General features: G+C 51.4%; 1 protein-coding gene across 1 annotated transcript in view; it reads right to left on the bottom strand.

Annotated features, from left to right (window-relative positions):
* Positions 1-16,206, bottom strand: part of GAS7 (growth arrest specific 7) — a 208,933-nt gene extending 192,727 nt beyond the window's left edge. The window contains exon 1 of the mRNA XM_070395595.1: positions 16,009-16,206. Within this exon, the coding sequence (XP_070251696.1) occupies positions 16,009-16,191 (183 nt within the window). The 5' untranslated portion in view covers positions 16,192-16,206. The remainder of the gene's footprint in view (positions 1-16,008) is intronic.
* Positions 16,207-16,862: the final 656 nt, after the last annotated feature.

Genomic DNA, 16,862 nt, shown 5'->3' with positions numbered 1-16,862 from the left:
CCTGGCTTTGGCGTTAATCTGCTGGGAAGGCTGCTGACTCAGCTCCCTGCATCCTTCGACCTCTCAGCACGCTCACCCCACTTACTGGGATGGTCTGTTGCCTTCACTACATTGTTTCTCTTTCTCTCTCTCCCTAAATATTAATAAAAACATATCCTTGGGTGAGGATTGTTTAAAGAGGCAGTGAGAGTGCTGGCCGGCGTGGCTCAGTGGTTGAGCATCGACCTATGAGCCAGGAGGTCACAGTCTGATTCCTGGTCAGGGCACATGCCCGGGTTTCTGGCTCAATCCCCAGTAGAGGGCATGCAGGAGGCGGCCGATCAATGATTCTCTGTCATCATTGATGTTTCTCTCTCTCTCTCCCTCTCCCTTCCTCTCTGAAATCAATAAAAATGTATTTTTTTAAAATAAAGAGGTATTGAGAGTAAAAGAGCAGATGGGGGAAGAAGGTTACTTCAGAGAAGTGGCGTGTGCTAGGACACAGGAGAAACCAAAGTTGGCCCTGGCAGGTGTGGTTCAGTGGTTGGAGCATTAGTCCACGCACCAACGGGTCTCGGGTTCCCAGTCAAGGGCATATACCTGGGTTGCAGGCTCATTCTAGACAGGGCCTGTGCAGCAGGCAACCAACTGATGTGTGTCTCTCACATGCATCTCTCTCTCTCTCTCTCTCATTCTCTCTCTCATTCTCTCTCTCTCTCTCTCCCCCTTTCCTCCCTCCCTTCCACTTTATCTAAACAAAAAAAAAAATTAAAGGAAAAAAATATCCTTAGGTGAGGATTAACAAAACAAAAAAGAAAGAGAGAAGCAGAGCTGCATCCTCTGACAGCATGATGCATGTGAAGAAATGGTGAGAACGCAGCTGGGACGCAGGCTGAGGCCCGGGCACAAAGGACCCCGGGAGCAAAGCTGAGGTGCATGACACAGCAAAGGTGATGTGTCTTCACCAGCAGCTTCAGACCCAACTGGCCAGAAAAATTACCGCCCCCGGAGCCACTATGGAGAACGGACCGGGGCGCCCCGAGGGCTGAGGGGGGCCCTGATTTGTGGAGCTAGCACGGCCTCCCGTTTTCAGCCCTCAGAGCAGTAGCTTCTGAGCAACTTTCAAAAGAGAATTTGGACCCAGAGGTTTGTACCACTTCTTCCCCTTCACCTTTTTCATCCACCCCCCACCCCCACCCTCTGCCAACCATCAGTTTGGTCTCTATCTCTGAGTTTGTTTCTGCTGTGTTTCATTGGTTCTTTTGTTTGTTTTGTTTGCTTTTAGATTTCACCTATAAGTGGCAAAACAAGTCATGGATATAATGTACAGCATAGGGGAAATAGTCAATGTTATTGTAATAACTGTGTCTGGTGACAGATGGCTGCTAGACTCCTTGTGGCAATCACACTGTAAGGAATTGAAATGTCCAATCGCTATGTTGTACACCTGAAAATAATATAATATTGTATGTCCACGATACTTTAATAAAAGTAACCAAACAAAATAAATCAAGAGAATTTCCACCCAGCTCCGTGAAACAAACCTGTGCTTGGCTCTAGGACTCGGCAAAGATAAAAAAAATGCTTAAGCCAGTGGTTCTCAACCTGTGGGTCGCGACCCCTTTGGCGGTCAAACGACCCTTTCACAGGGGTCGCCTAAGCCCATCCTGCATATCAGATATTTACATTATGATTCATAACAGTAGCAACATTACAGTTATGAAGTAGCAACGAAAATAATTTTATGGTTGGGCCAGAAGGTTGAGAACCACTGGTTAAGCCGTTTCAGCAGCCTCTTGCATTTCATCTCTCCTGCCAAACAGCCTTTCCCTCCTCACAAGAACCTCTTCTGGGGGCAGCTGGGCAGCCAGGCAGCCAGGCAGCCAGAGGCCCATTAGGCCCAGGTAAGAAGCAATTAAGACTAATTAGCCCCGTCTGAGTAGCAGCAACCATGACGCAGCAGTTCCACAGTAAACCAGCACTGGCCAGCTTTACTCGCTTTAACCAGTAGAACCTGTGTCCTGGAAACACCCCGAAAAGTGCTCTACAGCAGTGATGGCGAACCTTTTGAGCTCGGCGTGTCAGCATTTTGATAAAACCTAACTTAACTCTGGTGCCGTGTCACATATGGAAATTTTTTGATATTTGCAACCATAGTAAAACAAAGACTTGTATTTTTGATATTTATTTTATCTATTTAAATGCCATTTAACAAAGAAAAATCAACCAAAAAAATGAGTTCGCGTGTCACCTCTGACACGCGTGTCATAGGTTCGCCATCACCGCTAGGTTCGCCATCACCGCTCTACAGTCTTGCTACTCAAAGTGTGGGCCCAACACCAGCAGCTCCTGGGAGCTTGTTAGAAATGCAGACGCTCAGGCCAAACCCAGTCCTTCTGAATCTGAGTCTCCATCTAATACAGGGGTGGGCAAACTTTTTGACTCGAGGGCCACAATGGGTTCTTAAACTGGACCGGAGGGCCGGAACAAAAGCATGGATGGAGTGTTTGTGTGAACTAATATAAATTCAAAGTAAACATCATTACATAAAAGGGTACGGTCTTTTTTTTTTTTTAGTTTTATTCATTTGAAACGGGCCGGATCCGGCCCACGGGCCGTAGTTTGCCCACGGCTGATCTAATAAGATGCTCAGTGAGCTGTGCCCACCTGAAGACCTTGACCACAGTCAACCAGGTAGTCTTGTACCGTGACCTTGGAGGGGCCCATGGAAACAGGACTCTCCCACGCCAGCAGCCCCCCATAAAAAAACCCAGTTAACTGGAAGCTCTCAACTGGAATGGTCCCCACAACATATGGGACAAACGCTCCATGAACAGAGTGTATCCAAGGCACCGGCTACCTCACTGGAGCCCCGTGAGACTCGCAGCGATTCTGCAACTTGCCCAGGCCTCTCAGGCAGGAGGGGCTGAGGCAGGATTTGAACTCAGAGCTGCCACTCGTGCCCTGCACTGGACTGCCCGCATGGGGAGAGAGAGAGGTTCTGCCCCACCCTTGAATGTGGTCTGGGCAGTCCCCACTGGGGTATCTGTGGGGCTCACATCGGCCCACAAAACAAACCACACAAGGCACGCAGCATCCCCTTGGAACCAATAAAATGCCTCGAGATGTGGAGGCCACTTTCCCACTGTTTTCCTAACACCGTTGGTATCTAGCAAGTCCATCCCAGGCTCACTCTCTGCTATTGTGTTCACACAGCAGTCAAGACCCTGGGCCCACCACACCCATGCACTCACCACTCTGCCCCAGACTTTCTTCCTCCATAGCCTGGTCCTGGCCCAGGGTCTGGGTCCCTCCTCCACCCCCTGATCAAGGCACCCTCTGGGCAAAGAAGAACACCAGATACCACTCTTCCAGACCTGCTTTTTACCACCTCAAATCGTTGTCCTCACATTAAACAGACTCAAAGGGAGGTCTATTCCAAGGCCTGTGTTCTTTCCTTGACCCTGAATACCCTCTTTAAAAAAAGAAAAAGAAGCCCTGGCCAGTGTGGCTCAGTTAGTTGAGAGTTGTTCCATACACTGGAAGGTCATAGGTTCGATTCCCTGTCAGGGCACATAGCTAGCTAGGTTTCAGGTTCAATCCCCAGTCAGGGCGTGTATGGGAGGCAGCTAATCAATGTCTCTCTCTTTCTCCTTTGCCCTCTCTCTAAAAATCAATGAGCATGTCCTTGTGTAAGGATTTAAAAAAATAAACTAACTGCCCAGATGGGGTGGCTCAGTGGTTGAACGTTCACCTATGAACCAGGAGGTCACAGTTTGATTCCCGGTCAGGGCACATACCTGGGTTGTGGGCTTGATCCCCGTGTAGGGAATGCAGAAGGCAGCTGATCAATGATACTCTCTCATCATTAATGTGTCTATCTGTCTCTCTCCCTTCCTCTCTGAAATCAATTTTAAAAAATAGATAAAAATTTTAAAAAGAAAAAAAAAAAGAAACTAAATCCAATCTAATTCCAGGATTGCAAACTTAAAAACTCCTTAGGGTGCTCACATGCTCTGCTGCTCAAGTTGTGGCCTACAGAGCAGCACACCAGCACCAGCGTCATATGGGACTCAGTAAGAAATGGCAGCGTCTCGGCCTCACTCCAGACCTACCGCAGCAGAATCTGCATTTTAACAGGAACCCCACGTGACCCGCATGCACGTTAATGTCTGAGAGGCGCCAGGCTTCGTGCCCTGCGCTAATGCTGTAATGTTGTTCAGGTAGGTTCCATGTGCCCACACCAGGAGACAGGCCCCGGGTACTCCAATCCTTTAGTAATACAAAGACATGACACTGAGTACCAGATCAGATTCTGTGTTGAATATATCTTTGGTTATCGAAAATGCAACACGGGTTTTATTTTTCACGCGAAGCACAACAAAGGCTTGCAGCTATTTATCAGGAAAGCACTTGCTCAGTGAGAACAGTAGCCTCCAAGTTCCTATTTCTGTTTCTAAATTATCTGCAATCAAAAACAAATGCCTCGATGACACCCTTCCATGAGCCACTGCTAAAATAAGGATCCTCTGTCTTGATAAAATGAGGACAAGGACTCATTTGTGCAGAATTTGTAAAGCATCATCTCTACAGAGTTTTTATAACTTAATTAGCCTTTTGTTGACTAATCCTGGAGTGCTCTGTGCATTTGACAAGCAAATGAGAAGGGAGGAGGAATTAAGGCATCCGAGAAAAAACACGATGAATGCTAAGTGTCTGGAAGGAATTTCATTCCAACAGAACATGCATGAAACTTCAGTCTAGAGAGGTAACCTGACAGTCACCTAGAGGGAACAATACATCTCCAAGGGCTCCCCCAAGAAGAGCTGCTAACCTTAGCTCCAAATCTTGGCTGTATCCTTCAAGCCTTGCAGGGAGCAGGGCACACAGTAGGTGGTCAAAGGTTGTAACCTGACAGTCACCTAGAGGGAACAACACATTCCCAAGGGCTCCCCCAAGAAGAGCTGCTAACCTTAGCTCCAAATCTTGGCTGTATCCTTCAAGCCTTGCAGGGAGCAGGGCACACAGTAGGTGGTCAAAGGTTGTGACAGATGTATTCACCTCAAGGAAAAAAATGCCAAGAAGTCTGGGATCAGGCCAAGTATTGGCCAACTATCTACAAGCATGTCCAGCAGTATGCAGATAAAGGGCAGCTTGTGGGAGGGCAGCTCTGACTTGAAGAGTAAGAGTTCATCCTGGCTGTCAGGAGCGAGGGCACCTCCAAGGCCTGCACTGTGGCTTTAAGTCCTTGTAGCAGTGAACGTTTGTCAAACATGCAGGATCTCGGGCCTCCTCCTAGACCTACTGAGTCAGAATCTGCATCGAACAAGATCCATCAGATTAATTCTGAGAAGTCTCGCTCTAGAACAGCGGTTCTCAACCTGTGGGTCGCGACCCCTTTGGGGGTCGAACGACCCTTTCACAGGGGTCGCCTAAGACCATCAGAAAACACATGTTGAATATATAATTGCATATTGTTTTTGTGATTAATCACTAGGCTTTAATTATGTTCAATTTGTAACAATGAAAATACATCCTGCATATCAGATATTTACATGACGATTCATAACAGTAGCAAAATTACAGTTATGAAGTAGCAACGAAAATAATTTTATGGTTGGGGGTCACCACAACATGAGGAACTGTATTAAAGGGTCAGGGCATTAGGAAGGTTGAGAACCACTGCTCTAGAAGCATTGAAATCTGTATGAGAAGTTCTGAGCGGCTACCCACAATTGAGTTAGGATACAGAACCATTCTGGTAAAACGCCCAGCCTAAAATAGAGGAGACAGAGGGCATCCCCTGAGTACAGGTGGTCAGTAGAGCTGTCCGTCCATATGTATTCAGCTTGCTCCTTTTCTCCTTCTGGCACCCTAGGATTGAATTTTCCCACCCTCTTAGAGTTAGGTGTGGCTGTGCTGTAGTCAATGAAATATGAGCACAAATGTCAGGTGTCACCTCTGGGCAGAAGCTTTAAGAACACGCTATTTTAACATGGTCGCTAGCAAGATCCTAGATACTGGTTGCTCCGTCATCCTGGGTCCCAGAAGGTCTTACAACCCTAACCCAACTTGCAGCAGATTTACAGCATGAGGAAGAAGCAAAACCATGTTGTTTTAACCACTGAGATGAGGGGTTTGTTATGGCAGCAAGTCCTAACCCATCCTGACTGATACAGCCCATAAGCACACAATGCTGCCCGTTTTCAGGACATTTCTGTTACTCCCCATGGAGAACTACTCGAGCACTTCGTTACTTGAAGGGAGGACCTTTTAAACCCTAAAGAGCATTACTTCACTAGCCTCTTCACTCTTCAGACTTCACTCCATCTTATTTTCTCCTTTCCCCAGATTTCCTCACATAGTTACACTTTTATCTTATTGTACCATATGCTTTTTGGTAAGCTGCTTTCGATTCTTTTTTTTGCAACATGGTGATAGACATGGTGATAGCCAGACACACCAGACTTGGCTCCCAATGAATTTTGGCTGTTTCCAAAAAAAATCAAATCCACCCCTCGAAAGACAAAGATTTGCTGTTGCTAAGGATATTTAAAAGAACGGGGCCCTGGGCCAGCAAGTGTTTCTTCCACCTGTTCTTCCCACAAAAGGATTCGTACAGAATGCATGGCACACACAGCCCCTGGTTTTAGAAAGCAACTCATTCCTGGACACACCATCTCTTTTTGCCTCGTCATAGGCAAACCCTGAACTGTACTAACTCCATTAAAACACTTAAGCATGGTTGACCAACGGTTTGTATGTTTCCAATTCAGTTCCATTATAGAGACGGAGCCCCTCCTGCATGCCTGACCTTGTGCTGCTCACAGGTGAACCGCATTTTAACGGCTCGTCTTCCGTGAGAAGCAACGCTGCATGGGGACCCTGGGCACACAGCTCCTCCATCAGATGCTTCCGGAGTCATTCCCACAACTGGAATTGCTGGATCAGAGCGCACGTGCGTGCTACATTTTAAGGTATACTTCCAGATTTCCCCTGAGGGGGCATATGACGATTTTCCTACACCCTTGCCAATACTCATTCGTTTCTTTTTGATAGTTTTTATTAAAGCTATCTTTTCAAAAATTTGCAATTCTCTGATTACTAGTGACACTGAATGTGCTGGTGACTTTGTATATCTTTTATTATAAAGTATCTACCCAAGCTCTTTGCCATTCTTATACTGGTGTGTTCCTTTGTTTTGAAAATAATTTATAAAAGCACTTTCGGCATTAAAGATACTGACTTTTGCCCAATTTTTATGTGCTTTTTACATCATTTTTTCAAGGAAGAGATCTCTGGTGGCCGAATGAATGATTCACCAACGAGGAAAGTCCAGCAGGAAAAAGTGCATTGCAACTGATCTGCCAGAGGTGAGGCCCCCTGCTAGCCCCCCTCCCCGCTCCAGTTCATCCACCTTCTAATAGATTTCAAATCCATCCACTTCTCACCATCTCACGTCCACCGCCCTGCTCCAAGCCTCCTGACTGGTCTGGCTTCCCTTCCAGCCCTCTTCAAATCCACTCTCCACACTTCCATCAAACCAAAGGCTTCTGCTGCACTTAGGAAACTATCTACCAACCACTCTAAAGAAAGGTTAATTATGTAATGTAATAGAGGTGCTAAATATTGCTGTAATGGCAATCATTTACGATATATAAGTGCATCAAATTAACACCTCAACTTTACCCAATGCCACTAGTATATGTCATATATATTCAATTAAAAAAAATTATTAGGTGCTTGAAACATACAGACATGGCGAGAGTATTTACACCCCTGAAATTGACAAAAGCTACAAATTGGGACTTCCCTCTCTCCACCTTCAACCCTCCCCCCTCCCCCACCCCCCCAGCTGGTTAAACATTTACCAGCACAACAGTGGAGGTGGAAGAATACCTGTCCTCCCAAAAATTGCTCAGCAGAGGAGAGAGTGCCAGACGGAGGGCCCCTTCCGACAGGAGACTGTCTCTGGCAATCGCACGGACAGAAAAGAGAAACGCACACAGGGGGGAGGCAGCCCAGCAGATGCCCAAATGACATTGAGGAGCACCTAGACCCTTGGAAGGAAGTTTTTAGTTAAGTCCCCAGAACATAAATGCAAACCTGGGGAAAGGGCAAAAAAATTCCAAATTATTTGACAGGACACTTCTCCCACCATGCAGAGTAGGGACTCAAAACATAAATTAAATCTGCCTGGTCGGTATGGCTTAGTGGTTGAGTGTTGACCTATGAACGAGAAGATCCTGGTTCGATTCCCAGTCAGGGCACAAGCCCCAGTTGCGGCTCGATCCCCAGGAGGGGGCTTGCAGGAGGCAGTCGATCAATGATTCTCTTTCATCACTGATGTTTCTCTCTCTCTCTTCCTCTCCCTTCTTCTCTGAAATCAATAAAAATATATTTAAAATATATGCATAAATTAAATTCTTATAGAAACATAAAGTTACATATATTGGGGGGTGGGGGAGACTATCCAACTTACCCCCCCACCCCCACCCATCCCAACCTCTCTTGCCCTTGCTCATCACTCTCTAACCATTCTGGAATAGTCTGGTCTCTCAAATATATCAAATACACTCTCCTCTTCAGGGTTATTTGCATTTGTAGTGCCTCTGCCTCAAATCATTTCTCCCCAGATACTCCCATGGCTGGCTCCTGTGCCTCAGTCAGGTCTCTGCTCAATGCCGCCACCTCCTTGGAGAAGCCTTCCCTGACAGTCTTACCAGCTCTTCCCCGCTCCTCCCACTCCATCGCAGTCCCCTGTTTTATTGGCCACACCCTCCCTTGAAATGACCTTATTTCTTCTTGCTCCTTTACCATCTACATCTTTCACGACTTCACCTCCAGCATCTACAGTGCTCACAGCCCATCAGAAGCACTCAGTCACAGATTGCTGGATGAAATGACTGACCAACTTTTGGTCAGGGACTGGCAAACTACATACAGCCCATAAGCTAAGAATGGCTGTGACATCTTTAGATGGTTGAAAACAAAGCACAAGAAGAAGACTTCAGGGCACATGAAAATTAAAGCAAATGCAAATTTCGGTGTCTATAAATAAAGTTTTATCGGGACACAACCACTCCCATTAACTCGGGGATCATCTGTGGCTGCTTCCACACTCGGAAGGCAGAGCTGAGTGCTGTGACAGGGACCATATGCACGCTCTCATGGCTTCTCACCGCCTCTGGCACCCTTCGAGTGACAGTGACGCAGCTGTGACTCGACTTTGTCTCCTGGGCGCGAAGCCTGAGATGTTTCCTGGCCTCTACAGAAAGTTTGCAGATGCAAGTGGAGAAGGAGAGGCTTTGAGGAGTGTGTCTGAGGGAGAACTGGCAAGGCTTGCTAACCCGAGGAAGCGGCGAGGAAGGGAGGAGGGCAGAGGGACACTGTCGGGTGATGCAGTGGACAATAGATGCTGGTGACCTTCGCTCCAGCATGGAGAGCTGGGGGTGGGGGGGGAGAGAAGGCAGTGAAGGGGGGAGAGACCGAGTTCAGTTTGCACATGTGAAATCTGAGTACCTGGGATCCAGGCTGGATACCAGCTCAAGAAATGAGGCAAATTCAGTGAACCAGAAAGTTCCCCTAAAAACAACCTTTATCAGATGGTAGTCAGGGAACACACTAAGTGTGAAAGGAGGAGGTGGGTGAGTCCCCGTGAGTCCACAGAAACCTCACACAATCCTACACCTGTTACATCTACACCTCCACAGTCCTGCAGGCTCTGGTCCGCCGAAGGACACGCCAGACCCCTGCTGGCCACCATTTCCACTTCTCTCCATAGGTACCGACGCCACCCCCCCGGAGCCTGGCCACACAGGGAGGGAGGCAGACACTAATTGCGCAATGAAGTACAAGGGGATCAGTCCTGACGTTCTATTAGAAAGCTTGTCATGTGTCACCCTGCTGCTGTGAGTAATAAGAGAGCAATTTGGGAAAACAACGTCCCCTGGAGTGCCTGCTACAAATCTTAATTCCGCCCTGGTCTTGTGGCTCAGTTGGTGGGCGTTGTCCCGTACACAGAAAGGTTGTCGGTTCGATTCCCAGTTGGGGTACATGCCTGGGTTGCGAGCTGGATCCCCAATAGGGGGCATTCGGGAGGTAGCCAATCAATGTTTCTCACATCGATGATTTTCTCTCTCTCTCCCTTTCCCTCTAAAAATCAAATAAAAATTTAAAAAACCAAGAAAAAACCTAACACTGTACATGTATACAAGGCTCCCTGGTTTACCAAACATTTTCTTTCACCCGGGAAGTGGGGACCAGCCTCCACGCTCACAGGCGAAGTCAACCAGGCCATTAGGTAAAAGCTGGGCCCTTTCAGGCTGAGACGAGTACAGGAAGGCCAGCGTCTCATTCATGCTTCTAAGTGGTAATGGACGTGGGACTCGGGTGGTGGTTAACATGTCACGGATTCCTGCCGACTTGTTGCCAGGGGAACTTTTCTGGAGATGCCCCAATCCACAGCATCTGTAAGCCCTGCCCACCGCTTCGCAGGCCTGTGGTGAGGCTGTCTGGACAGACAAGTATGCAAGGGAAGGCTCCTCCTGAACAGAGGTGGGCGGACGGGGCGGGGCCCAAGGTAGCCGTGCAAACAGCAGGAGCTACAAATGAGGGCCACAGCCCCCCCCCCCCCCCCCCCCCCCCCCCAGTCAAAGGGCAGGATGACTTAGTGAAGTTGCTGAAAGCAGCACCCTGGTCTTCTAGGTCACGATTGCATTCTCCACGAGCCACCGGCCCTAATTACATCTTTTGTGAACAGAGCTGATGACCGCCTTAAAAATTATTGGCATGAGGGACAAGGCCACACCCACATTAGGAAATGTTCCCATTACAGAAAGAAAGGCCCTGTACTAAAATCAATTTGTCAAACATCTACCAGATGTCAGGCGGCTCTGTGTCCATTAATAACCGGCATCAAATAGCTCCGACCTGAAAATGCTGGACTGGTATGTCACCGGGCCAGTGGACAGATCCAGGCGTTAGGGGCAGGAAAATCGGGTTGCAAATTCAGCTGCATCATTTACTGTGTGGCCTTTATGAAGAAATCCCTGGCATCTTGCAAAATAAGAAACTCCGCCAAGGATGGCAATGGAGGATTTCCTAGCAGACGGCCAAGCCTCCTGCATTTCCCTCCCTCTGGAGGCCCTCTCCTCCGTCTGGCCTGGCACTGCTTCCTCTGTAATGGATCATCTGTCCGGACTGCTTTCCCCCCTAACCTTGTGAGTAGCGAGTCTGTAAAATGGTCCTCCGTGAGCCTGGCCTCCCTGAATCCACCTGTGTGCACCTCCCTCCCACACTGAATCTGGACTGGTCCTGTGGCTTCCTTGACCGAAGTGCCTTAAGAAGGCCGGACAATCTGAACTTTCGCATTTTTGGAGGCCAACCACCGTGTGAAACTTCAAGTGCCCCGCTGAAGTGAAAGGCCACGTGGAAAGGCCCCGAAGAATGAGCCACCACGTGGAGAGAAAGGCCACACGGAAGAATACCAAGGCACCATGTTGGAGGGTCCAGCCCAGGGAACACTCCAGGACTCCAGCTCCAGGCGCCATCTGCCTCCAGATGCATGGGAGACTCCAAGACAGACCAGCAGAAGAACCACACAACGAGTCCCGTCAGCCCACAGAATGTGTGCGGTAACAATAAACAGTTGTTCTGAGAACTAAGTTTTGGGGTGGCTTGTTGCATAGCAATTAGATAAAACATCGTTCCTTAGTTATCGATAGCACAGCCATCTCCCCCAGCTCCACCTCTCTCTCCCAATAGCCAACCTCGTAAACTCTACAGCACAGTCACAACAGGGAAGAGAAAGCAGAGAGAAAGAGGCCAAGTTCAAGGGTGACTCTCTCCAATTGTCTAGTTCCTGGCAAACAGCATCCTATTCTGTTTGTACCTGAGGTCCAGACCTTCCAGCCAGCTCGTGGATTCCAAGAACAGCATGTAGGTCAAGGAAAGTTCTGTCGTGTTTGCATTCCAATCTTATTAACCCCAGAATTATTTCCCAAAGCTCTGGGGGCTTTTTTGGATGTCTTACAGTATCTTCCAGCTCTCTGACCTCTTATCTCCATTCCAGGTAAAAGCAGGCCACAAGGAATTCCTGGGCCAGGGTTAGGCCCTCCAGCTACTGAACTTGTCCAGCCATTGGGCCATGTCTGCCTCTCCAGCTCGTCCCTGGGGATGGAGATCTGGGCCCCCTCCTCCATCTGTCCTTCCTAGAAGCTGTTCCTCAGCCTCCATGTACCCGGAAGTCTGGTGACAACCTCCTCCCCTGCTAGGCCCCCGAGTCTATGGAGGTGATCTCGGGCCTGGCTTGGAGCTCACAGAATGTGCTTCTGCAGACTCCAGCCTCCTATCAGGTCTCCTTCATCACAGCTCCTCCTCAGCCATGTCTCCAATGTTAGAACAGTTCTCGACCCCCCCCTCCCTCCTCATGGCTGACGAGACCCTCCAGAAGGATTTGTTCTGGCTGCTTTTACCTATGGGCCTTTACGCATCATAGGCAGCAGCTGTGGGTCTGATCTATAGGCCCCCTTCCTTTTCTGGGAGGAGCTGATCCCCTCCCCCTGGCGGCCCCTGGAAGGCTACCCCATCCTCTGAAGAGCCAGGATCCTTGGGCCCAGTCCTTAGTGCCACCAGGACCCTCCACACTCTTCTGAGGCTTTTCTAGAGCCTGCGCCTTTCCTCGGAGTCTTGACCAAAGAGATTTCCCCAGGAACCAGGCTCCGAATCCACCAAACTGGCCCCTCCTCGAGGCCTGGTGGGCCGCCAGCGCAGGTCTGTCAGCCCTCTCAGGGTTAACTCCCAGCTCCCCTTCATGGGCCATGCTTCCTGCAGAGCTGGGCTCTCAGTTCTCCTTTTTTATTTTTCATATGAACAAGGAAGAAATCCTTGGGGAGTGTCCATTTTGCACATACTGCTCTCAACCCCTAGTGCCATCTTCCACCAAGATGGAGTTTCCTGCCTGGCCGGCGTGGCTCAGTGGTTGAGTGTCGACCTATGAACCAGGAGGTCACTGTTCAATTCCCAGTCAGGGCACATACCCGGGTTGCAGGCTCAATCCCCAGTGTGGTGCGTGCAGAAGGCAGCCGATTGATGATTCTCTCTCTGATCATTGATGTTTCTATCTCTCTCAATAAAAATATAATAATAATAATAAAAAGTTGGAGTTTTCTGGTATCACTCTTTCCACCTGGGGTGGCAGTTACAGTGGAGGTGCCATTCTCAGCTGTGCACCCACCATCCCACTCCTCTCCTAAGAGGCTGGTGTTGCCCATTCTGTCTATACCGCTGTCTCCAAGAGCTCCCCTGGCCTTCTGAACCCCAGGCCCCAGCAAGCTCGGTGCCAGCCACCCCTTTGGCAAACATCCATGAGGTTTACCACTGTCAGGATCAGCGGGCTCCTTCTCTGGCTTCCTGGTCTCTGCACTAACTCTGAGCCTTGACACACATCTGGCTGGTGTTCCTCCAAGCTCGTGTTTCCATATGCTGGCCAGTCCACCCCCAGCAACTCCTCTGAGAGCTCTGCATTCCCCATAAGTCAGCCTGTCCTTGAGGACTCTCCCATCCCGAGGGGCTCTACTAGCATAGCCTCCATCCCTGGCCAGTCCTCAGCCCTGAAGCCCAGCCTGCTCCTGGATGAGGCTCACAGACACAAAGGGCCTGGTCTACAATCCTCTCTGTCAAAGCTGCATCACTTTGGCCCTGAAAAGTGCCAGGGCTCAGGGCGCAGACCCCCACTTCCACCCCCCACCCCACCCCCTGCCTCCACCTTTGGGAAAACCAACTGGCTCTGAGGGAATCAAGCTTCAGGGTTAGCGGGAGAGATGCTCCAAGTGGGAAGGAGCAACTGACCTCATTTCAGCCCCAATATTTCAGCCTCCCCTTAGGGATACTGTCACCACCATGCCGACCTCCAGGGCTACACTTGTCCTTTCCCACATGGATCCACACCCTTCCCTCACTGGCCTTTTAGGACAACTGAGCCCGGGCCGCCATGTTTAAAAGAGACACCGGCACAGAGGTAATTCTGAGCCACATGAGCTGCTAAGCAAATATGCAAGCATTACTCCTTGGGCAATCCCCTCCCCCTTGCTCATACTCAGTTTGCTTGCCTGTAAAATGGGTATGGTGCCCGCCCCCCTTCACAGAGCTGTGGGGGGAACTGGCGACAGTGTATGTACCATGCCTAGCACCTAGTATTTCAGCCTAGTAGCTACTCCACAAATGAAAGGTCTTCTCATCAGAGCTGCGCACACAGAGGTCCTTCTGTCACAAGTCACAGTGGGAGTTGTCTGAAAAGCCCCTTAGGCACCAGAGATTTCCTAAGTATGTAAATACCACGGGATATGGCGGACACACCCAAGACTGTCCCAGCAGATCATTCAGCTCGTCCCCTGGGTCTGGTCCACCCTCCCTTCCCGCCACTAAGAAATGCAGAGACACTCCATCTTACTAACACAGGCTACACATCCACCAGCCTCGCCCCCACCCAAAACACAGCTGGCCGAGTCCAGCCAGGGACGCGCCTCCTCGCCAGACAGACATCCGACGGCCAAATGTCCACATCAGTATTTCCTGGAAAAGTGTGGCCACCAGAGGAACTCTAAAATAGGAGTCTCCCCCGGGGCTTCGGAGCTAGAAAAAAGGGAGGGTCCAGGCCTTCATAGGAAACTATACTTGCTCACCCTCACACCCCAATCTGTGCACCTGAGCTTCTCCTACACTCACATGTGCTCAAAAATGCAGAACCAAGAGGGTTAGGAATGTACTCTGCCGCCCGCTGGGGAGAGCGCCTCGCAGCCTACATACTCTCAAATGCTATTGCGTAATTCATTCAGGGGGACTTTGTGGTTTTGCTCTGGACCATGTGCCTCTATGAGGCCAGGCTCCATCTCTGATAAGGTTTCCACAGGGTACTGCCCAGGTAAGCTCACCCTGTAACCACTGCACCTCTACCTTTCTTCTTTGCTTTCCTTTCTCTTCTTTCTGGAGCTGTACCGCAGCATTTTCTGTCAAAATTTGCTACTTTGTTCTTTGTGAAGTAGGTCAGGGCTAAATTACAAACAAATTCAGTCTCCATGATTTGGGCAGCGTTTTACCAGAACGTTCTGTATACCCACACAATGGCGGGGAACCGCTCATTTAATTACAACACTCCCGGGGTCAGACGGCCTTTTACTAAAGGAGATGTCCTATAAGGTCATCTCTCCCTTCCCCTCCCCCACCCCGACCCACCTCCGCCTCCAAGACTTTAGAAACTTTCGATCCCGCTCAGGCTGTGACCATGAGCTCAGCGATTAGAGGACGGAGAAACCTCCCAACTGTCACCCAGACAATAAGCAGCCAGTGGACTTGGCTCAACAGGTCCCCTGTAGCCCTGGGGTCAGGCCAGAAGCCCAGGAACGAGCCACTTTCAGATTCTGAAGGGGAGGGGACGCTGGCTGGAGGCTGTGGCACCCCTGAGTCAAGCCTGCTGATGGGGGTCGGGCTGATGGCCAGATAGGCTCAGCTGACCAGCAAGTGGGCGGCCCGAGGCTGCCAGGCAGCCTGATCCGGGGCAGCAAGACCGTCCACGGGTCTGCAGGCTCCGGGCTCCGGGATGCAGAGCGGGGCTGGGGCGACAAGTGGGTGCCACTTCCCAATCCCCAATACTTGGTGCATCTCCCGTAGACCGCTGGACTCAGCAGCTCTGCGCCGGCCCCTAGCACTGCCGGGAACGCGCCCGCCCTCCCGCTCCAGAACTCGCACACGCAACAAGTTCTCGCTTTCTCAGGGCGCCGCGATGTGCTGGGAGGCGCGGCACGGGGGGACGGTCAGGGGGAGATCGCAGCGCTGCACGCACCCCAAGGGGCGCCCGCAGCCTTCACCATCCACAGGAGCGCGGAACTACGGATCAGGCGCGCAACGGCTGCCCCCGGGGCGCCCCTCGGATAGGGGCGGCTTCGGCAGCCCGGGTGCAGGCAACAGGTCTGCTAGCGCGCCAAGGACCGGAGCCCCAGACCTCCCCACCCCCGGCCCTTCGCCCCTTACCTCCAGCAACTGCACGTAGCTCGCTGGGAACCAGCCGCGGAGACCGTCCTCCTTCTCGCCTTCCCACCAGCCGCCGTCCGGGACCTGCAGCAGTGTGATCAGCTCGCCCGCGGCAAAGCGCAGCCCCTGGCCGTGCCGCTCCCCAGAGAAGGGGTACAGGGTCCGGCAGCGGGCGCCGGACATGGCCTTGGCGCCTGGGCTCACAGCCCAGCCTGCATCCCTGCCGAGCCCCGCGGGCTGGGCAGTAGCTCCGCGGGGTCCCAGGCGCCCGGAGCTCCGGGCTCCCGCGCTCTGAGCGCGCGCCGTCTCGGGGGTGCGCGGGGGTCCCCAGCCAGGCGGAGGACGCGCGCTCCGCGCAGGGAAGCAGAGACTCGCTGGTTTCGGAGAGCAGGCGGCGACGCCCCCGGGCCGGGCGGCTCGCAGATCCCAGCTCTGGGCGGGGGGGCGGGGCTCAGGGGGAGGAGACCCAGGCGCGGCGGGCTCCGGAGACAACTTCCCGGGGACGCGGAACCCGGGCCACCGCCGCGAGCCCGCCGGAGCCGGGGCCGCCTTGGCACTCGGAAATGCGCAGCTCCCCGGAGAGGTGGGGTCCCGAGCATCACCCTGCGCGGGGCTCCACGGCAAGGGAGTGGCCCGGCGTACGTGGAGAGGGGCTGGCGGTTGGGTGGCCGAGCGGAGGATCTCTCTTCGCGATGAGGGGGGCGGGGCGGAGGCTGGACCAGAGCGGCCACGCCCGCTGAGGGCTGGGCGCTCGCTCACCAAGGGGGCTGGTCACTGGGGAGGGGTCTTCTCATTCACACCCCCAACACCTAGGGCCGCTGGAATAGAAGCGCCCCTCTGTGCCTGTTTTCTAG

Source organism: Myotis yumanensis, unplaced genomic scaffold (assembly GCF_028538775.1).
Source record: "Myotis yumanensis isolate MYYU_CA2020_CCGP unplaced genomic scaffold, mMyoYum1.0.hap1 SCAF_16, whole genome shotgun sequence".
Taxonomy (NCBI): Eukaryota; Metazoa; Chordata; class Mammalia; order Chiroptera; family Vespertilionidae; genus Myotis; species Myotis yumanensis.
Note: the sequence above shows the minus strand (reverse complement) of the source record. Positions and strands in the feature narration are given on the sequence as shown.